General features: G+C 36.2%; 4 protein-coding genes across 4 annotated transcripts; 2 read left to right on the plus strand and 2 right to left on the minus strand.

Moving 5' to 3' along the window:
- Positions 1-384: 384 nt before the first annotated feature.
- LOC114519149 (protein SET-like) lies at positions 385-3,459 on the minus strand. Its single transcript, XM_028539225.1, has 7 exons — positions 3,147-3,459; positions 2,480-2,602; positions 2,283-2,396; positions 2,047-2,211; positions 1,863-1,919; positions 1,584-1,784; positions 385-1,391 (listed from the first exon to the last, which is right to left on the minus strand). The coding sequence occupies exons 1-7, from the start codon at positions 3,381-3,383 to the stop codon at positions 1,341-1,343; spliced, it is 948 nt and encodes a 315-aa protein (XP_028395026.1). The 5' UTR covers positions 3,384-3,459; the 3' UTR covers positions 385-1,340.
- A 1,582-nt stretch (positions 3,460-5,041) lies between these two features.
- LOC114519057 lies at positions 5,042-6,987 on the minus strand. Its single transcript, XM_028539110.1, has one exon. The coding sequence runs from the start codon at positions 6,985-6,987 to the stop codon at positions 5,611-5,613; it is 1,377 nt and encodes a 458-aa protein (XP_028394911.1). The 3' UTR covers positions 5,042-5,610.
- Positions 6,988-11,021: 4,034 nt separating this feature from the next.
- Positions 11,022-13,534, plus strand: LOC114518997 (grpE protein homolog 1, mitochondrial-like). The gene is made up of 2 exons (XM_028539054.1): positions 11,022-11,374; positions 13,052-13,534. Exons 1-2 carry the CDS (start codon positions 11,141-11,143, stop codon positions 13,475-13,477), a joined length of 660 nt encoding a protein of 219 aa, XP_028394855.1. The 5' UTR covers positions 11,022-11,140; the 3' UTR covers positions 13,478-13,534.
- Positions 13,535-14,311: 777 nt separating this feature from the next.
- LOC114519143 lies at positions 14,312-21,527 on the plus strand. The gene is made up of 16 exons (XM_028539217.1): positions 14,312-14,567; positions 15,452-15,553; positions 15,903-16,040; positions 16,126-16,221; positions 16,541-16,687; positions 16,870-16,965; positions 17,068-17,160; positions 17,262-17,317; positions 17,553-17,651; positions 17,739-17,799; positions 17,882-17,954; positions 18,589-18,725; positions 18,824-18,874; positions 18,993-19,042; positions 19,884-20,027; positions 20,638-21,527. Exons 1-16 carry the CDS (start codon positions 14,463-14,465, stop codon positions 20,735-20,737), a joined length of 1,548 nt encoding a protein of 515 aa, XP_028395018.1. The 5' UTR covers positions 14,312-14,462; the 3' UTR covers positions 20,738-21,527.
- The last annotated feature ends 646 nt before the right edge of the window (positions 21,528-22,173 follow it).

The raw sequence follows: 22,173 nt of genomic DNA on the forward strand, positions 1-22,173 counted from the left end.
GACTGGCTTCTCTGAGGGGGAGAAAGGCCTATACCAAAACATGCACTAGAAAGGTACTCACGGAATATGTGGGTGGGTGTTCGCGAGCAGCAGTCAGGGGGGAATGTAATACCCTCTTTCAGAACTTTCCAATCAAATGTCGTATTTCTATATATGTCCTATTTCTTTCATACAAGTAGTGACATTCTTTCATACAGGCAGGGTCGCAAAAGATCCAAGGGGATCCAGGGAGAAAAGGTCCAAGGGAGGGAGGAAGGAAGGAAGGAAGGGGGGCATGCCGTAATAAGAATCGCAGCAATTTCAGCATATTCTATATCTTGAATTATTTTCGGTAAAACGGTAAGGGACACAAATAATTAAAGCATTTACAGTTATTTAGAGTTATTGCGAGTTTTAATAAAAACCGTGATTTACAACAAATTACAATGCGTGAAACGTCGTACGCAAAAAGTGAATTTCTCTTATGCAATCAAATTTACACAAAATAACACATTACTCCATGAGCTGTTTGATTGCGTTTCAAACGCGCAGTTTCAAAACTGCATTTTAAACCAGTAGTGGCCATTTATCCTTAATATATGTTCTTTAAACTTAACGACAATTGTCATACGTCTGTATTGTTTTTCACAACTTCGTCATAACTCCGCGCAGGCGCAGTATTTGAAAAATCCACACCACTAAGTAGTTACGCATAATTCCAGATGCCTCACAGAGAGATTAGGTACCACAGGTAGCATTGTTTTCATTCGTGCATTTTTCTTTTTGCTTGTTTAATTATACAAATTCTGTCCGGATACCTTAAACTCTATAATGTCATAAGTAAACTGGAAAGTTATATTCAATTTTATGCGCCATTCAATCCCTGCATTCATATTTCAAACTGGTAAATCGTTTTGTTTCGCTACTGAGTTATCCGAAATTGTGAATTGGTAATGTTTACCGTATCCATTTTCCCCAAGCAATAAAAATATTGAAATTCTTTTGCGCGGAGACCTCGTATAGAGATAAACTCTTCTTTATAAACCAAAAACTTCAATATTGAAGCTGTGACTCATGCAATTCCAACACAACCCTTAGGCTTAGCAGTTGATTTCGTGGAAATTGTAAACTCGCGCTAACAAAACTATACGAAAACATTCTAGATTATAAACATGACTTGTATCACTTGGGTTCAATAGCCTAATATACACACAAGCAAGAAAAGTAAAAATGAGGTCTTAGTTTACAGGTTGTTTTTGAAATGTCTGTTTTTGCGTGTGATAGATGGACAGCCTTTAGGCTCATCGCCGTTGAAGATGATAAAATTGTTCATATCTTTACACTGTTCTATATGGCAATACTCAGGCAGCATCATCTTGGGGTGCAGGATCAGCTTCTGGATCCTCTACCTCCTATACAAGATGTGAAGGATATACATTTTGGCAAATTCTTTGGGGTTTTTTTTAATGTAGTATATTTTATAATGCAGTTAGATGCATTATGTAAGACAATTACTTGTCACTAAACATTTCTATATTTATGTATGACAGATTTCTAACCAACACTGTGAATGTGAGCATTTAAACTAGTCAATTGAGCTTTACCTGTTCATCATCACCTTCCTCTTCTTCCTCCTCTTCAACATACTCATCTTCATCTTCTCCACCTTCCTGTCCATCCACATCTTCGTCTTCTCCTTCATCACCCTCATCTTCATCAAAGTCCTCCTCGTCTTCCTCAATAACAACAACTTCATCGTCATCATCTTCATCATCCTCATCAATTTCAACTATATCTTCATCACCCTAAAACAATCAGATAAAAAAAATAATTTTCATGCAAATAACATAATTTAAGATTATGTGTTTTAAATAAACACCAACCTCCTCATCATCATCTTCACCTTCATCATCACCATCATCATCTTGTCCTGCAAATGTCTAAATTTTGATCAAATTTAGAAATCAAAGATAGGACCTTTATTGTTTCTTCAGCATATTAACATACATATATTCATACATAATAATTAAGCTTCAATTGTAACAAATGAAGAATCAAAATAATTACAAAATAATATTGCAATGGATTAGGCCATATTTCATCTTTGATCATTTCTCCTAATTCATCCGTTGCTCCATCAGACTCATCTGTAAACCAGCTAAAAAAACTTTGTGCTTCTTGGTGGGCACGTTTGGAACCAGCTGCACTTTCCTGGAACCTTTTCGTTAAATCCTACAAAAGAGCTATAAAATTAAGCAAGCACAATCTACTGTGCAATTAAAAATGCTATTTCTGGAACTAACCATTCCTTCTTTCCATTTGATAGTTGTTGAGTTTGCTACTTGATCACCACTGTCATTTAAAGAAAACTCTTTGCTAATCAAATCATTTTCAAAGAATGGATTGTCTGTAAAATGCTAGGAAAAAGAAACAATATTTTGCACACAACATATTTTTACATGATTATTCATACATAAATTGAAAATATGTGCTAACATACAAATTTTATCCTATATCCAGATTTTATATCCTCAAACTCCTCAACTTCAACTGATTTAAGATATTGTAATGCTTCTTCATCTTCTTCGTCAAGCAGGGCACTAATTTGTTGATGGTTTAAAAACTTGTTAATGTTAAGAAACTAATTTTTATGCTTTCTGAACAATTGAGAAAGTGGGAAAGAACTTTATATTACAATTTTTGACCAATATCTGAAACATTGTATTCACATTTTGTCATTGTCTCCATTTTTTACAACATTTACAAAGGATTTTCCTTGTTTCAGTTGTTTGGAATTTTAATGTCACCCAACACATCAACATTCCCTTTGTCTTTTAACCTTTCAAGAATACATGCACAACACCTACATATGTCTGACCTTTTTAGAATCTATGAAAAATTGCACATCCTATAGGTGCATGGAAAATGATGCAACAACTTAGAATGAGTTGAATTATTTATATTATTATTGTAGTATATTTTTAAGAGAGTATTCACTCTTGATTGTTCAAAGCAAATATTTTATCTAGAAAGCCATATACTAGTGGAAGATTCTACATGCCACCCCTGGAAAGAATATAAAATAGTACGTCTCCAGGGGGTTTCCCCACAGTGACACTAAAGAATTATAGAGCATAATAAAAAAAATAATAAATTTGCAAGGATACAGCAGTGACCCAAAAATGTGGAATCTTTGAGATAAGATCTGTCCGCCGTTCAAAATGTGGCTTTCTTAACAAGTTAAATTTCTGCTCAACTTTCAGAATCTCTTCCGAGGCTTTTTCATTCAAGGTGTCTATTTCATTCTGAACACTATCTATCTCCACGACAATTTCGTGTTCGTCCCCGCCGTTTGCTTCTCCTTCTACCTTTCTTGATTTCCTAGGACTAGCCGTTGTAGCCATTTAAATGTAACCGAAATTGTAACAGCCTCCTTCGAAATCCAAACAAAAAGACAACAATTCACTCGTGTTCTATCAAAGCTTGCTTAGCAACCTCGCAAAACTTGCACAGCGCGCCAAAATTTGAGCCAGTCCCATATCGTGACCAGGGGCCGGTTGTTCAAAAGCCGGTTAGCTTCACCCTGGGGTAACTCAAATTTTCACATCAATTTTTTTAATCGCTCGTTTATGAAGTTGAGCATGTTTTTTCATAAATATTTTGTGGATCAATAAAAGTCTTATTTTGTAAAAGTCTTAAAACAAACAGCGGTGCAGAACCATATAAACCAAAACAGCAGAGTAAAAATTAACCCAGGGTTAGCGCTAACGTTAACCTAGCTTTGAACAACCGGCCCCAGGGGGTCATAGTTTTCGATGAACACCCTATTTTTACATAACTATGTCAACCCAGCCTCGTTCCCAGGCGCTTTAAATAAAATAAAATATAGGAACACTACAGACTTTACATAGATCAGTGGCTAAGCAGAGCGAGCACGCAAGGAATTTTGGGGAGGACGCGACGGAGAAATGGAGCTTCCTTCTCTGCGACCTCCCCAAAATTCCTTGCGTGCTCGCTCTGCTTAGCCACTGATCTATGTAAAAAGTCTGTAGTGTTCCTATATTTTATTTTATTTAAAGCGCCTGGGAACGAAGCTGATGTCAACCTGAGTCCTGAATCCTATTTTCCATTTAAGAAATAGAAAACAATTTCTGTGTTTCTATACAGTTTTAGTATAAATTTCGAGGTGACTATTGATTCCATGGCATATTCGACTATGGTATACCATACTAAGGGGTCGAATTCCGGTATATTCGACTATGGCAGTGTTTTATCTGTCTCAATCACAGGGTTTTATGTGTCTCAATATAGACTAGTTTTAATTTCACGCCAATTTCGTATTTAATTTTTTGTGTTTGTGAAATATTGACTAATGCCATCGCATAAGTCACATCAGTCTGGATCCACTCCTGAAATTGTGTCACTTGGTTTAATAGCGAGGGGTCGTTGCATTTATGTATTTCTAGTTTCGTGGGAAATATCCTTTTTTGAAAAACATTTTACAACTGAAAATAGCCTGGCGGCGTCAGTCCTCAGAATTTAGGGGAGGACATTTGTTCGAGCATATTGGAGGGGCAATATCGATCAGTTTTTCAGAAAAGCCCCACTGCCCCATTTATACGGCTTGAATTTTTGGAAGCAAAATTTGGAATCTATCAACGCCAGAGTAGTCACAATATATTATCGTTAAGTAATCTGCAAGAATATAATGATAGTTTAAGATTTATTTGCTCTTGGAAAATGAAAAACTTTGAAAAATCGCAGCGCGTTGCCAAATCGCGTCCGGTCTGTGTCGACCGGGGGGGCTTGACATCCTCATCGGCATTGACATGCAAGTCAAACTTCTTGCATTAATGCAGAGGCAAATAACACACAAAAAATTGCAAAACTTTTTTTACTAGAAAATAACTTTTATATATCAACGTGTGCGACGACTGGTGACGATTTCTACTGTATAACATGTAATAATAATGAGCACTGCGCAGCTATCGCGGACGAGGACCAATCGTCTATACTGTCAACCCTAATGGCACAGGGGTCATCTAGATCTAGTGGTACATATGTACAATAATGGATACATTTATTGTACTACAGTGTTAAAGCCCTGTTTACATGGAACATGGAGTCGACTTACCCGGCTAAACGAGTTACCCGGCGGCAGAAACGAGTTTTCGTTTGTTCTATATATTGTATGGATAACCCTGTTAACTGTTTATATGATGTATCCGAGTTACTCGGCTTGCCGGGATCTTGGCAAGACGAGTTATAAATAAACAATATGGCTGAATCAAAGAACGTAAATATGATGAAGAAAAGAAAGTTATTGATTTTGATGCAGATGAAACACTGCATTACAAAACTCTTCGCAAGGAGATGACAAAGACATTGAAACAAATACCGAGTTACTCGGCTCCAGATAACACAACCGTTTTGTCCCAGTAGCCCCGGTAAATCGCCTCCATCAGGTGAACAGGGACTTGGTGAGATACACTATGACTGTCCCAGTGGGAAATAAAAAGTTACAATAGAGACGTGCAATTAAAGAGGAGCGGTTACATCTTCGTACTACACTAAAAAACAAGTCGGGCACCTACCCAGTTTTAATAGGCCATTATTATAATTACTTAGTTTCTAAAACTGTTCGTCGTCATTGCCAGGATAAATCCATTTCCCAAACACGTTTATCTCTCTCTTCGGCCCAGATAGCGCATTCTTCACATCCAGGATACTTTCTCGACCGTGTTGCCACTTTATGGAGTATTTCCCCGACAATTCTAACAGTCCTTTCCATTTGTATTCCAGGTATTGAAACTGCTTTCTCTTGAAGTTTACAGTAAGCTTGGTATTTTCTGGCAGGAGAACTCTTAGGTCCGTCTTGTACGTTTTCGTATACGTTTTTTTTATGAATTGCTGCTGATTTAAAGATGATGAATTGATTATTTCCGTGAAGTTTGCTCTTGTTTCTGCGTCAAACAATTCTGCATCGATATCTACTGTTGCTTCAATTTTAACTTTCACAGAGAACCACGTGTCAGGTTTGAGGGTAGAAAAGGTTGACCCTTTTGTTATGAGCGTTTTATTGCATTGATAGGGTGTGCATAGATAAGCTGAGCAAGTGACAGTATGGGAGTAATCAATTGTTTCAGGGTTTGCGTCGTAGATTGACGTCTGATTTAATATAATGAATTTTAATGCACTGAGTTCCAACAGATTAGCGCTACTTGAGACTGACTTGCATTGGTATGTACTACCGGAATTATCCGTCGCGTTTATAGAGCATTGCTTGAACTGTCCGAATGCGTCTTTTACTACGATACGAAGATTTGGTGATTCAATCCATGAGTTTCCATCTAATGGGCCCATCTTGCAGCATTTAAAACGTTCTATACAGCTCAAGCTCTCACATGCATTCCTATAAAGCCCCGCCATGTAGTATCCATGTGGACATTTGCTCCAACCTCGATGGTTAAATGCCACATTGAGATTGTAGCATTGTCCCCACTGTTCCACTTGTGTCCTCGGTCGGCAGCATTTGGCTGTTTCAATATTGCGCAATTGTTGTCCATTACTCTTGTAAAGACCTGTCATGTAGTAACCATTTTTGCATGTGGACCATCCCTGATGATCGAAACTGCGCGACCAATCATGTTCGTAACAATCCTGTTCCCCCTTAACTGGGTACAAATTACGGGGTGCGTTATGGCATTCTGCATATTCAATTCTGCCTATTCTCTCGTCTTCACTGCGAAAGTCATGTCTCCACATTCCCGTCATGTACCAGTCATTTCCACACAAGGACCATCCGAGACGGTCCATAGAAGATTGCCAATCTGCAGTACGGTTTTGAGGACAAGGAATAACCACATGTGCTTTCATGGAATTGCGATAATTTATGTTCGTCTGCCACTCGTTACTTAATCTGAGGAGTACCAGTTTTGCGACATCAATATAACCACCACTGCTCGCAACTGATTCTCGTTTCATGCCTGCTTCAGCTGGAGTTGACATTACCAAACTGAGCAGAACTGTTGTCAACAAAATGAGGTTTGGGAGAAACATCTTTCTGAAGAGAAAATCATTAAATTGGTCGATACTTTTTTAACTGATGAAATCATGAAAAGGCAGCTAGACTTATAGCAAGCATTGAGCTACGATTTATTTAGTCAAATTCGGCTTAAACGTCGGTATACAAAAACATTTGAAAACCTCACAATTCATTCATATTCGAAATGTATAAAGTGATAACACAACTCGTTACTATATTTCATGAGGAACACAAACAATAATCTTGTGTAATATTCTTGTACACGGAATATACAGAACAGCCAAAACAAAAGTCTTTCAGTTTTTTTAAAAAAACTGGACTGGAATATAAGAATGTTATGCCGTATTAGTCGACTAAGCCATGAAAAGCCGTTATTTCTAAATTTCTAATGATATTAGCCGAATTCATATTAAAGACGGGAAACTCATCGAAGACGGAAAACTCGTCAGTCGAAGACGGAAAACTCGTCTGATTTTCCCGTCTGTTTAGACGGGAAAGTTATAGATGGGAATCCCATTTGCATGGACGAGAAACTCGTCTTAAATTCGCATTAGCCGAATTCACAGACGAGAAACTCATCTTATAGACGGAAAAGTTGATGGTAAAAACCCGTCTAAATATGAATAGGAATGCATGGATAAATTTATAAGTGTGATGGGTCCAGTAATGTTAAAAAGTGTATCGTAATTATTACGATAATCATTTTGTTAATCTCTTAGCTTTGTTCCTTCCTTGACCGTGTTGATATTTCAGAAACTCGTCTGATTTATCTGATATATTTTTGAAACCCGTCTTCGACGAATTTCCCGTCTAAGACGGGTTTCTGCAGCCTCTAATGAATTCGGCTATTTATAGACGGATAAATCAGACGAGTTTCTGAAATATCAACACGATCAAGGACGGAACAAATCTATAGACAAAATGATTATCGTAATAATTATGATACATGCATGCACTTTTTAGCATTACCCGACCCATCACACTTAAGTATAAATTTATCCATTCCTATTCATATTTAGACGCAGGTTTTTATACCATAAACTTTCCCGTCTCTAATGTGAATTCGGCTATTTTGACAGTGATTGTCAATGACTTTGAAATAGAGTCGAAATATCACCTTGAATATTGTGTCTTGTTTTTTAACAGCTCATATCTTGACTATATACAAGATGTTTTTTTTCGGAGTTTGTTTTCTCTTATATTTCGCAAAATTGTCTGCTGGAAAAGGTTTTTTTTACTCTTTTCTACGAAACTGTAGGTCTGTGTTCAGGCTACTATACCAAAAATGATGAAAATTTTTCGGCACCATATTCCAACTTGAAATAAATTTATGATGCAATCTCACTCGGAACGTTACACTACGCCCATCGTGTTGCTAACCAATCAACGCACCGTTTCAAACAATGGAACTCAACTGCAAATGGCGGTAATTGCTCAAAGGGGAGCTCATGTCAATTTCATAGAAATTTATTGATTTTAGGATTTCATAGAAATTTATTGATTTTAGGATTTCAATTCATGGCATATTTTCGCTGCTCAGCAATTGATAGGAAATAGATATGAGATAGGTACACAAGAATCGTTCTTCACAACGAAAATATGCAATCGACGAAAATATTAATTAAAGGCCACGTTGCCAAGGGTCCGGTTCAAGTGTTAACACGGTAAAAATGGATAAATATTTGTCCGGCTCTACGCGCCCACACGAGAAACAGGACAAAATTCATGCACAGTCCCAAATTCGTCCGGTTCCGGCGTGTGAACGTGCCTAAATTAACATGCAAGCGAAGAATAATTCAGCAAAAATTATCCGACCCTCAAAACTACAAATTTCTTTTATATATCGTTTAAGGCCACTCCTATATTGGCGAATACTAAAAAGCGTTTCTAAAACTGCATCAGGTGAACTTTGTCTCATCGTGTTTCTGTGTGCCAGATCTATTTCAGTTACTGGTTTTCGCGAGATTATTGTGCTATTCCTAAAACATTCAGTGAGAGGGTACCCCTGCTTCGCCCTTTCCACTACCAGTAAAAAGCAAGCTAGTCAGCTGCTTTTGCTGCCCCTCAACTCTAGCGCCCCTGGATACACTAATTCTGCCTTATCTTGGGGCGAGATGCAACCTATGATGATAACGTTAAGTGATGACTTAAACCAAAAGAGGTAAAAGTACATGTTAGTTATTCCTCTCTCCTGAAATTAATGTCTCTCCTAGGCATTACAAAAAAAATTATTTAATTACACGTCTTCATTTGTGCTGTGATACTGATTTGATTAATTTTTTTACGAATTTTGATGTATTGCTTTAAATCAAATAATTAAATCCTAGTTAACTCAGAATTCCGGCTGTCCTTAACTACAGTTAAACGTGAACTAGTCTTTTATACAACTGGCATCTGATAATTATTATCATTGTCCAACATCGGCTTTTTAACATTAGTGGTGATAAGGTGCGTAAGGTAGGAAAAAAAAACTGAATCATATGAGGATGATTGAACAAGAAATAACGAGTGAAAGCTCATCGGCGAGGAATATAGGGTTGTTACGTGAAAATGACATAACGTATGCTACGTGAAAGTGACCTGAGTATTATTGCTGATTTCTTAATACAAGTGGTATTACTGTAAGGCACTAGTGTAATTATACTACACCAACCATACAGCAGTCTTAGGGTGTACAAGCCGTATATTTACCTGCATGGAAGTAATGCGATGGTGAATGATCTGTCTTCAACGTCTTCTTCAAAAAAACGTGACTAATGCCTTACGGGTCGTTGGCCAAGTTGTTGCTGGAACGCACGTCTCCGTGTTATGCATATCGTGCACACACGGAGGCCTTTTTATAGCAAACACTGACGTAACTAATGAGCATGCGTGAACCACAATATTACGTACTTTGCGTAATCCAACTGGCATTTTGCCTAAAACACCGACCTAACTCAAAATCAGTAAAACAAACAATAGAGCAACAAAACACGATGTCACAGGTTTGTGTGCTCTGTGATAGCTGATGAAGAGATGACGCTTAGACTTTGGGTCCAGATGAAATTTGGACGGTAAAGTTGGCTGGGATATAAATGTTGTCGTATACAGTCTCCGGCAAAGCTTTATGATGAATGAGTTGGGATGAGCACATCATACTTGGGGGGGGGGGTTACAAGTTGGGAGGGGGGCGCAAATGGGCGTGGTTTATTATAGTTGGGGGTTGTATTTATGAATCGTAGCAGTGTGTGCTGCTAGTATCTTTATGTACCAAAATTTCGCCAACGTGTATTTGTGTTCCCCTTCGCTACGCTCTTGATGTCTTATATTTTACTTGATAATTTATATGAACTCCAGAAACTTTAGCTGTTGCGTTGTACGGAAACAAGACGTTTTGAGGTTTATCACAATCCCAAGGTTCTATCGAGAATCGAGATGAACTGTTTGCTGTGCACATGCCTGAAGAGTTTGAGTATGCGGAAAATCTGGGAACGAGGATAAGTTGAAAACCCAGGAACTACAGGAACAGGGATTACAGGAACCTCACAGGGATTACAGGAACCTCACAGAAAGTACAGGAACTCCGGGAACTTTTGTTTTCTACTTATATAAAAGCAAACACAACATGAACAAATATTAAATGTCAATGGAGTTAAGATATATCTTCACCTAAGTCAACAACAGTTGCTATGTTGTTTTTCAACTATTACTCATATTTCCTAGCCTCCAAGGTTGTGTGGAAACCATGGACTACAGGAACAGGAATTACAGGAACTTCACAGTAAGGATCTCCGGCAACTACAGGAACAACATAAATCTAACACCCAGAGTTCACTATCAAATATCAATTGTACCTTCACACTCACAGTGCTCATTTATTTTTTACCACTTCGTTGAAATATTCTTTCCAGATTGATATCATAGAGATAACTATGTTTGATACTGAATAGATTCAATAGAACAAATTGGACGTTAAAATACGGGGGGAATACGGGAGGAGCTCGCCTGCTCGAGCCCATTCCCAATTTTTACGTCAATTGATATTTGATCATTGATCATGCCATGTGTGAAATTTCTGATGTTAATATAAAGGAGTAAGTTTTCCTTTTCCCTTATTTTTCGTAATTTATTGTCGAAATGTGGCGGCCGTTCATGACGAGGGTATTTTTGAGTCGTTTTATGGGAAAAAGCTTCGACATTGAAACGGCATCAGCCGCATCACGGTCACGAATAATGTGCACTGCTGAAAAGACTACAGATGACGCAACGAAAGGAGACACTGAGACAGAAAGCTCTGAAGGAGAATTATCAGAATTAGATCAGAAAATCAAACTTATCCAAGAAAAGGATGGTATTATAAGTGATCTTGAGGTATTTAACACAAATATAAAATTCCATGGTCATGGCCATTCAGAAAAAGTTCAAAACTATGCCCCAAGCCCTTGTTCTATAGTACTATTCCAGGGGACACCTATTAATCCATTTCATTAAGTGTTAATATTACAAAAATTTTATTTGAATACACTTATTGTAGCATGACATACACACACACATGATCATAATAGAAAAAAAGCACTATTCTCAACATTCCTATAGTTTATCTATTATTTCCAGTTCCAAAATAGTCCCGTATTATTCTAAAAGAAATTTCAGAATAATGTGCATGCCCTGTTAAAGTCCACTATACTAGTTACTATATTACAATATATAAACTTTCAATTAGTGTTATGTGATAACTGCCCATAAAAGCACTTTTCAGTGTTTCAACCTAGGGGACTTCAATCATCAGAAGAGTTAGCATAACTTACTTAGTATGATATCTAACTCTCCTGAACTGATAAAACTCCTGGGTCAAAACATTGAAAAGTTCTTTTTGTCCATTTTAGGTTAAGGTTAATTCTTTTCAAGGTTAATTCTTTTCAAATCCATTGTCTTTACAGGTCTGTTAACATGAATATATGAATATGTGCCCCCCCCCCAATTATTGTCTCCCATACGCCACTGCACATTTGGGGTGTTATGTAACTCTTGCTTAGGCAGTTGCGATATAGAAAAAAATCGATATATCGACATCGGAATAAAAATATCGATAATATCGACTATATCGAATTATGCAAATGAGAAAACGTAATTTAGTCAACTTGCATGTATACGCATCACAAACAGTTAAGAAAAAGTGCATGAAACCAGTCATGGCACGTCTTGAAGATTTATTTATTATTTTATTAACAACGGTTTATGCGTTTATGAAAGATATATATTATTTACAAGCCTAATGGTTTCGCACTACAGTTAAATATATATATGTTTATAAATTTTCTGCGAGAAACACTAACATGTTTGCCTGGCTTGGCTTGAGGTTTACTCGCTTCGCTGTAAATATATCTGTCCCGCTTTACTAAAAAGTCTTTCAGTTGGAGCACTGCTCGCCGGAATCGCCAGATATCGTCGGACATACTGCGACATTATTACTTCCCTTTGCAACAGAATAACGAGTTTGAATGAGCAGTGTTATTTTGATACCTTGTTTTTAAACCCGCGTCGATACGCGTCATTAACATTATTATTAAAATTATCGCGAATTTCATCTCTATGAGTCAACACAAAACTATTGTTTTCCAGCATTCAATGCCGCTGCTTGATGATCTTCAGTGATCACAGTTTCTTTCAAAACAATAATGGCCGAATAATCGGAGATTAAGTTGTTTAGTTACAACTTTCGATATTTTCGATATACGAAAAATGGAATATCGAATATCGATATTTTTGATATATCGATATTTATCGAAAATATCGATATATCGCAACTGCCTATTCTTGCTTTTTGGTAGATAACTCAAAATCCTTGATTGTGATTTGTTCTGGTTCAAAGATTCGTTTTAACTTTTGCACTGTGGTTACTTTTGTTGTTTTGCCATAATTATTTGTAATTATTGATCAGATGATAATTTTTATGATTATCATGCTAATGATACATGCTAATCATTTACCTGGCTAATCTGCTGCCCTCTAATTGCTTTCCGTAATGCAGATATCATTGTTTTGCAGGATAAATACAAAAGAGCCTTGGCAGAAAGTGAAAATGTAAAAAACAGAATGAAAAAACAAATTGAGGATATAAGACTGTTTGGCATCCAAGGTTTTGCTAAAGACCTTCTAGAAGTTGCTGACATACTTGGAAAGGCAACAGAAAGTGTCCCACAAGATGAAATACAAAGTAATTCTCACTTGAAGAGCTTGTATGAAGGTCTTATCTTGACTGACCAGCAACTTCACAAAGTTTTTACAAAAAATGGTCTTGAGAAACTAAGTCCTGTTGGAGAGAAATTTGATCCAAATTTTCATGAAGCACTTTTTGAACAAGATGTTCCAGGAAAAGAAGGCACTGTAATCCTTGTTAATCAAATTGGATATACATTGAATGCAAGGGTTTTAAGGCCAGCTAAAGTTGGAGTTGCAAAAGCAAAGAGTTGATTTTCTAACTTGTAGTGAACAGTGAATTTGAATAAATCAAATCTTTTATTTCAGGCATAGTTGTTGTTCACTGAATATATTAATTATGCTTTTTTTCCCCCTTTACATCACAGGCAGCCCGGTCACTGCTGTTACGTCATGCTATTATATATGTATATAATAGCATGACGTAACAGCAGTGACCGGGCTGCCTGTGTTTACATCCGCCTATCTATCTCTATGTAATGTTCTGTGGTGTTTGGGAAAACAGTATAATGCTAGAATATTCCCTTGCATTTAGTAAGCCTCTTCTGTAAGTCACTTCCAGTTCCTTTGCACTTTGAACCTTTTGCTCTTTTTTCTGAAAAAAGGTAATTAGGCATCAATTATCACAAAAATGTCTTATTACATATTAAATTAATACTTAATATTTAACTAAAGAATCTTGGATCCCCTCCAAAAGATGACACAAAATTTATTTCATATACATGTGTTTACTTCGTATTTTCACTATTTTGATATTTCCATACCCATCTAACAATGTAATGGTTTAATTGGAACAAATCCTGTATCCTTGTACTGGTAGTCAAAGTAGAATGCCTATGATAGAATTTTTATGTCTGTAATTCAGTCATGTTTTCACATATCTATGTTTGAATTCAGCCCACGTGCCACATGCTGAATAATTGATACTTTATTTATACAATGGAGGGAAACAGAGGATTATTAATAATCATTTTCATTCATCCTGTCATGTGACTGTCGCCAGACACCAGTCATGATTTTATGGCCACAAGACCATGATTGGTTAAGGAAGGTCATGTGATGGTAAAAAACTATTTCAAAGACATTTAGCCTCCTATAGTCGTATATCAAATTAACATGCAAAAGTGTGGTTTTCTGTAGGCGTTTAATAAATTGAGGAAGTATTTCATATTTTCAAGCAAAAGTGACTACATCTCTCGAGCTGTTTTTGATTTTAAACTGAACTTGAAGAGGCGGGAAAATGTCCGTCCATTTTTCTAGACCGACAACCACAGAAGAAAATATAACTTGTACAAACATATCGTGTATACATGGGGCTTGTGAGTCTGGCTCTTGTGTGTGTGAAGTAAGTTTTCACGTTGATTTGATCAAACCTCTTCTATATCAGTACGTGTTCAAAGTTTGTATACGACTTCTGTAATGTGGTTTCCCAAACTATTGGTATTTGTTTAGCGTATGCATGTCCAAATATGTTTCGACTTGCCTAGTTTAGCATTTTAAGGAGATTGACTTCGACTATTTTATAACTGGCATATTTTGAGGCATTCAATACGGAACGGCATAGCAACGAAGAAAATGTGGCGACCGATGTCTATAAACAATATAAGCATTATGTTTGTCGAATTGTAAAAGTCGTTAATATGAGAATGTCGTATATATATATACCTGTTTCGAAGCAATTTTCAAAACCTCTTAATAAAAAACTGTGGTTAGTTAATTACTAATGTTTGGTTCGAAATATTTAATTGAAACTACGGTTTTGTCCTTGTTTAATATAGTTTACATCAACATGCTTGTATTGGAATTCGAAAGTAAATGGGATATTTTTTAGAAACACTAAAGTCAAGCATACCTAGTAATGGCCACTATAAATGACCTAATGTCATAAAAATAGACTGCGAAATATTAACCGTGGTATGATGGAACAGCTAAGGCCGAGGTTCAATGTCGCATTTTGGTCGCGCCAAATGCAATTAAAACAATATATAATGAGATGATAATGAGGTTTGCCATCTTATTATCTATAGTTTAAATTGCATTTGATGTGACCAAAATGCAAGGTGTAATCTAGGCCTGGGAAAATGTCTCTGTCAAAACATTGTCACATATGACATGTGAACCAAACTGCTGAAACTGAAAGCTTTGCAAGTTTCATGACCATGAATGTATTTTATCTCCAGCCCATGTAAACCTGATCCTCTATTTTGACTTTTTTTAAACATTCTTTAGGTTAAATTTTCTGGCAATGCTTGTAAAGACCCCAACCTCGGATATTATATTGGATTTGGAATTGTTTTTTACCTAATATCTTTTATTTCGTTGCTACAGCTGGTGAGTGTGAGGGTAGTTACAAAATGTATTTTTTGTAGTCCTAAGACAATGGTCAAAACATCACTAAATGCATTACTTCCTCAAAATCTGAGTGAGTGAGTCCTTTATCATATCAAGTATCAAAATTTTATTTGTTAGGCCTTTCATTTAGAGGTCATCTAGAGGTCATTTTTTCATAGCTATGAAATTACTGGTAGTCTGGCACACTTACTTACAGGGTAAAATCACTGGGATTAAATCCATTTTTAAGTGGATTTCAAATACACCAATGATATTATTGTCCTGTTAGATTTTTAAGAAGAGTTTGAGCTAGGATTATTGTAAGTTGGATTCTTTTATTGTTTAACAGGTGTTTTGCATTCGAAGTGAGCTCCAGCGTATGGCCAGACCTCAGTTTTGGAAGGCCTGTCATGTAACTATCCAAAAATTACTTTATTTATACGTGATTGTTGCAGCTGGAAGCCGAGGAGTTTATTATACAACAGAGGTATGTATCCAATACTATTTACAAACTTGATAACCCTTTTAAATGGTTCACAATTAAATGGCTTTTTATATTTTAACTTTTTAAGGTAACATTACCACAACAGTGGAGGGTTGATTTATTTGATGTATACTATCCATTTGTAATATGCTCATTCACCGCTTTAATTTGTTTTTGGGCAGAGGTGAGAAAAAATGCCAGTGTGATATTTGTGCTATATGAACAAAATTAATATTATATTATTATTATCTTATATTGTGTCCAAATTTGCACTGATTGTTTGTGCAAATATAGCAACCACCTTTGCTATACATTTGCAAATTGCAACAGTGCAAATACAGCAATCACCAGGTTTGCACTGTATTGCAAATTTGATTTTTCGTCCTTAGTAATTTGTCTTTCCCCCTAAATATTTAGGCCTGTACCTCCATGAGCTGCTCTGTGCTATCATCTATCTGTGTGTTTTGTGGCTAAGAGTATGATTTGTTTGCATTTTCCTCTAGGCATTTCATCTATCTGGCTGGACAGCAGAGAAATCTCAATTTCTAAAGAAATCATCACAGTTTTTCATAGTATTTAATTTATTCATCTTCACAGTCACATTAGCTCAAATAATTACAACCAAGACAGTCAAAGACTCTAAAACTCTGGTAAATAGTATGACACATTTTTTTGGCTGACCAAATCTGGCAGTTAATTGGCTAAATGTATTGTGTTCTCCTTTTGAAATAATATGTTACAATGATTTTCCAATACTAATATATAATTTTTTTCTTGAAAACAAATGTGGTTACTTGTTGACCGAACAATTTTTTTAAATTTGTCTTAATAGATGTTGTTGGCCGATGTCTTCTCTGGTTGTTTTGTTTTCTTAATGTTCACAGTTTTATTATTCTTTCTAATTTATGGCATTGAAATATTTTGCAAGGTACAGTTTTTGCAGATGAATGCAAAGTATATATATATATTGGATGAGTTTCCATACTGGCACAACCCTTTCTGTGACTGACCATTTGATGTATCTCATTAGGTTGAAGGAGCTTTCAAGTCTGGATCAAATGTTATCAACTGGACTCAATTAAGCATGTCAAGACTTGGCTTAGTTGCTCAGTCTATATTTCAGGTGAGTTGGAAGAACATTTTTGTTTAGAAATTTTGAGAAATGATTGAAATTGGTTGAATTTATATGGTCCTTAATAATGGAAAACCATTTCTCATTTTTAGCTTTCTGCAGCAGTTTTCTTTTTATGTGATGTTTTACAAAGAAAATGGCAATATAGGTTGGTATAATGGTATTTTCCTGGTTTGTAAATTGTACAATCAATGAAACAATAGATGTTGACTTGTTGTGCATTTTATGAGGTCACCTCACAGTTTTTGTACAAGATTTTGGCAGAAAATTTACTGTTTATGTTGTCTTTTTGTTATACTCAAGTTTATCATTGAACTCCGTAGGCAAAGTTTTCTGACACATTTAAACATTGCAAAGTACCTACTGTACTTTTTTCTTTCTAGTACCGGTGTCGAGAGCAGAAATGCCCTAGAAATTGTTGCACGAATATCTGAACTAGCAGTAGCGCTATGGTTTCCTTGTGTTTTATGGAACTGTTTTAGGTTTGCAGAAATCCTTCAAACTTTTGCTGATTGATGATGGCTCACTTTTTTATGTTTACAAATTGTATGTATATTTTTATACTTTAGTTCGAAAGAACTATGGATATTAAACCCCAAAAAACTTATTAAAGTACCTTTGATAGAACAGGTATGATTCAGCACCATCATATTTGCAATTCGTTTTAAGCAAGAAAGCATGTCTTACTGAATATTTGCATTGTGTTTTTTAGGCAGTCAGTGAAGATGAGACTACTGTGCTTCTAGGAGGACAGAAGTGTTATAATACTATGAATGAAAATCAAGGTTTGTAACCTGTATCAAAGAATACAAATAATACATATTTTTTATCTGGGACTATGCCTATACTCTGATTTCTGAATGAGTGTGTGGTTATTGTTAAGAAATAAAAAAGGCCACATTTGACATCAGAAGTCGGACCTAAGGGCGTGGCTACCTACCGCTATGTCTATGAGCTATTTCTTCCACAAGAAAATAGGAAAGGGGGCTGTTTACCGCTAGGGGGCAGTTTACCCCTAGGGGGCTGTTTAAATATTTGATGCTCTGGCCATTTTTTGACACATTTGATGAGTCATGAGTGGCAATTATCAGACACCTGACTTTACCCCCAAATAACGTGATGGTCGACCATATACCAACTAGTATTTTAGATCAGTACTACTTGCGGTACTGATAATAGTCTATGCCCGTTTTTTCGCAAGGGAATTTCTCTACGCGTAGTAAAAAAACCTTTTGGTCACTAGAACGAAAAAGTGCTATGCCTATGGCTGTGCCTATGGGAGCATTTCAAAAGTATATATTATTCGCTTGCGCGTCACGTGAGCGGACTCAAATACATGTTGCCTCGTTCCCTTTTCCAGGAATTTCTTTGGGTTGTGAAAAGTGTATTCTGACTTTGATTATTTTATTTATTTTCTAGTAAAACCAAATAAATATGATTGTTGGGTGTGTTACGATGCTGACCGCCAAGATGCGGGTGCTATGATATTTCCTTGTAAATGTAAAGGCGATGTTGCCGCTGTACATCAAAACTGTCTCAAACGTTGGTTAATGGAGGTTGGTTAAAGTTTTGCATTTTTTGTTCCCTAATAAAGCCTATGATTATTTTTAGAAATATGGAATAACAATATTCCTCTTTCGTATTTCTGCCCTAGCTATCACTTGATTCTAATGAAGTCCCGAGATGCAGAGTTTGTAAGACGAAGGTGAGTCTAAAACCTAAGGCACTATCTTGCACTGGTATTCCTTGCACCTACACTAATTGTAGTGGTAAGAAAAATATCGTCAAAAATTTCTTACTGAGGCATTTTTCTATTTATTTAGTACATAATAAAAGAAGATAAAAGATGTGTTCCTAGTGGCTTTAAATTTAGGTTGGTGTCAATACAGCACATTTTTTTGCCAATTTGTAGAAGTCGGCCGATCCACGTGACCCAATCACAATAGACCTTTTCGATAATTACGTCACAACATTTTAAATTTAGAACCATGGACTTCAAGTTTAATCTCTCGAGCCACGTGCAAAGATGCAAAACATCCTTCTTCAACACATGCATGAAAAATATTTTTTGTTTTGTCCAATAAATCTGGAAATAAGCCATAACACGAGAACAAGGCTGAGGGGCCAAGACCGCGAGCCTCGTTCCCGCGTTATCGCTTATTTCCATACTTATTAGTCAAAATAAAAAATTATTTTTCATGCATGGGTTATAGAAGGATGTTTTTCATCTTTGCACATAGCTTGTGAGAGTAAAACTTGAAATCCATCTCATTTAAGGTGGTTCTAATTTTAAAACGATAATATTGTGACGTAAAAGGTCTATTGAAGGGAGGGTTAAGCGAAAAATTCTGTTCGACTGAATTTTTTTTTGCATGTCCGTTCATTATTCCTGATGATTACAGATTTGCAGAGAGTAGAAATGGTTGCATCTTGGTCTTTGTTTTGTATAAAACACGATTTAAATTATCTCTCTAGTGTGGCACGTTTTTACTCAATATCAGCGAAAATGACCTACTGAAGAATTTCTAGCATTGTTTTTGATATTCAGATTGGGCACCCTTTTAGCCAACCTCACGTCTTTGGACTAAATGAAACGGAGAAAAACAAGTTAAATTATAAACGAAAACACAGCTGTCAGTGGTGAAATATATAGGCGGCGGTAAACCTCCGATAGCCGTGTTTTAATGAAAACTGTTTTACGTTTATGTCCATAGGCATTACGTCCAAACATTCTTTATCATTGCTGTTATGATCTCGGTCGCAGTGGGCACATATCGTTTTTGTGTGGATAACGAATCAACTCTGTCCAAAGTTGGCTTTGTTGGCATTGCTTTACTATGTGAATGTATACTCTTTAGGTAAGAATCCCGTTACAACATCTACTTTAAACTGAGGTTACAGTCTTTAGCTGCATTTAATCTTCGTGACATGTGAATCACACACAGTACATAGTCACAGATCTGCGAATAAAGTTAGATAGAGGCGAGTTCATCGAAGCCATATGAAAGTATAATGAAACCACCATGCAGAAATGGCGATGTTGGAGTTGGCAAATCCAGCTTCTTCGCCTAAAAAAATGCTTACATCACTGCTAACATTTGCATTCTTTTCTCGGCCTAAACTAATAAAAGCTAATAAAAAGATTATAGTAGAGCTGTCGTAAGATTTTTTCAACTTGGCTTTTGACACAACTATCCAGTGTAGTAGCATCATGAGATCATTCAAAATCCAATTCGAGTGAGGCTTGGAGGGGAGTTCGGGTTAACTCATCCAACTCATCCTCATTCCAAGGTTCTCCGCGTACTGCCTGTGCCAGTCTTGAAGAATAGAAGTTGCATATATTTGACGTCTAATCTTGCTTATTGTGAATACACATTATAACAAGTAACCTGTACATGCAGTATTCACTGTGAGCCGCATGCAAAACAAGTGTTGACCATTTCTTATTGCGTGTCTTATTATCCCCAGGTGGCTTGGTTTCAGTTTTGTCGCTGCTTATCAACGCGTCCGATTAGCTGCAATTATCGTTATTGGCCGTGCAGTGGAAAGTAGTGACTCGGAATATTAAAGGTTATCGTGACAATAATTATTAATGTGATAATTGTGACTTCCCCACCTTGTTATTATTCGTTGATGGTAAACCCGAAAATCCTTGCTGATGTACCATAATCGCGGATTACTGTTAGTGATCATTGATGGTAACAGATAATCGTTACCATCACCAGTGTATTATTGATTGATCGTGCATCCCGAAGATTATTGTTGATGTACCATAATACTGTTAATAATGATCAATGACGGTAACAGATAATCATCATTACAAGTCCCAAGTTCCATGTTGATCATGAGGGCAAACTGGTATCACAGTAGTTAAAACAATTGAAAAGAGTTGCACTTTTCCTGGCCTCCTATAACTTGCATTGGAAGTCTTTATTGTGAAGCAGTAATGACATTGTCGATGGTAGACAATCGTTACGTTAGACACCTTCGAAGAACTTAGTGAAAGGACTTGATCATTTTCCATTGCACAATAAGACTCGTAAGATGAGGTCAATAATTGGCCCAGTTAATATTGTATATCTATATACTACCTAAATTTTTATAAGCAAAAACGAATCACTGTGCACTGTGTGAGATCTTAATGAAGCTTTAATTCTGGGTTTTTGGTATCACCTGTAGTATGGTGTAAAGAATAGGGAATTTTGTGAATGTGTACTATTTATTGCCTAGTTAAGTTTCTAGGTAATTTGGGTACATTGGTATTTAATAAAAAAAGTACCGGGTATTTGCACTGGGTCTAAATTATTTATATCTTTGAAACCAAATGCTGTATTGTGAGTGAGTTGTATTTTGTGTAACTTATAATGACATTACGTTATAACGTAATACGTTTGTTGTTTCTATTTATTCTTTCAATTTCTTCATTATTTTTCTATCGGTGATAATCCATCTGTACTTGTTTCAAGACTAAATGGGTCTTGCAGTGTTGTTATTTATGGCGTCACTACCAAATTGAAAAATTCGATTGAAAAAATTCAATTTTATTCTCAGACGATGACCATCTATAGCACATAACTTCAAAACATCACTGCTCGTATCGCGGTATAGTTCTCTGCAGTTCCTAAGAAATTTTTAATTTTGTAAATTGGGACCCATCCATATACGTAAATTATTGATGGAACATTAATTTTTTCAAAGCTGAACTATTGTAGTGCTGTCCAAATACAAAATCAGCTTCAGCTAGTTCAAAATTTGTGTGCCGGCTACGTCATTGGACGCTATATGTGAAAGAGAAAGACTGCTTAGATCTTGGATTCTTACCGACATTGAACGAAGAGACTATAATCTAGTTACTAAATTTAACATTTAAAACCTTATATTTCGAACATTGGCCAGACTATTTTTTAAAGCTAAAAAAGCGTACGCCTAGCAGAACATTTCGATCTTCAAACGAGCTCAAACTCGAGGTACCATTAGAGAAAGGTACCTCTCAAGACTTAAAGA

This window comes from Dendronephthya gigantea, unplaced genomic scaffold (assembly GCF_004324835.1).
Source record: "Dendronephthya gigantea isolate DGI-Jeju-01 unplaced genomic scaffold, DenGig_1.0 000012F, whole genome shotgun sequence".
NCBI lineage: Eukaryota > Metazoa > Cnidaria > Anthozoa > Malacalcyonacea > Nephtheidae > Dendronephthya > Dendronephthya gigantea.

What these genes read in the sequence shown, in the direction of transcription:
- LOC114518997 (XM_028539054.1), top strand. Translation starts at nt 11,141, where the DNA reads ATGTGGCGGCCGTTCATGACGAGGGTATTTTTGAGTCGTTTTATGGGA. An exon ending in GTATTATAAGTGATCTTGAG is followed by an intron (nt 11,375 to 13,051) that starts GTATTTAACACA and finishes ATTGTTTTGCAG; the next exon opens with GATAAATACAAAAGAGCCTT.
- LOC114519057 (XM_028539110.1), bottom strand. Translation starts at nt 6,987, where the DNA reads ATGTCAACTCCAGCTGAAGCAGGCATGAAACGAGAATCAGTTGCGAGC.
- LOC114519143 (XM_028539217.1), top strand. Translation starts at nt 14,463, where the DNA reads ATGTCCGTCCATTTTTCTAGACCGACAACCACAGAAGAAAATATAACT. An exon ending in TTATTTCGTTGCTACAGCTG is followed by an intron (nt 15,554 to 15,902) that starts GTGAGTGTGAGG and finishes ATTGTTTAACAG; the next exon opens with GTGTTTTGCATTCGAAGTGA. An exon ending in TAATTTGTTTTTGGGCAGAG is followed by an intron (nt 16,222 to 16,540) that starts GTGAGAAAAAAT and finishes ATTTTCCTCTAG; the next exon opens with GCATTTCATCTATCTGGCTG.
- LOC114519149 (XM_028539225.1), bottom strand. Translation starts at nt 3,383, where the DNA reads ATGGCTACAACGGCTAGTCCTAGGAAATCAAGAAAGGTAGAAGGAGAA. An exon ending in ATCCATTGCAATATTATTTT is followed by an intron (nt 1,920 to 2,046) that starts GTAATTATTTTG and finishes ATCAAAATTTAG; the next exon opens with ACATTTGCAGGACAAGATGA. An exon ending in GTGAAGATGATGATGAGGAG is followed by an intron (nt 1,785 to 1,862) that starts GTTGGTGTTTAT and finishes TGATTGTTTTAG; the next exon opens with GGTGATGAAGATATAGTTGA.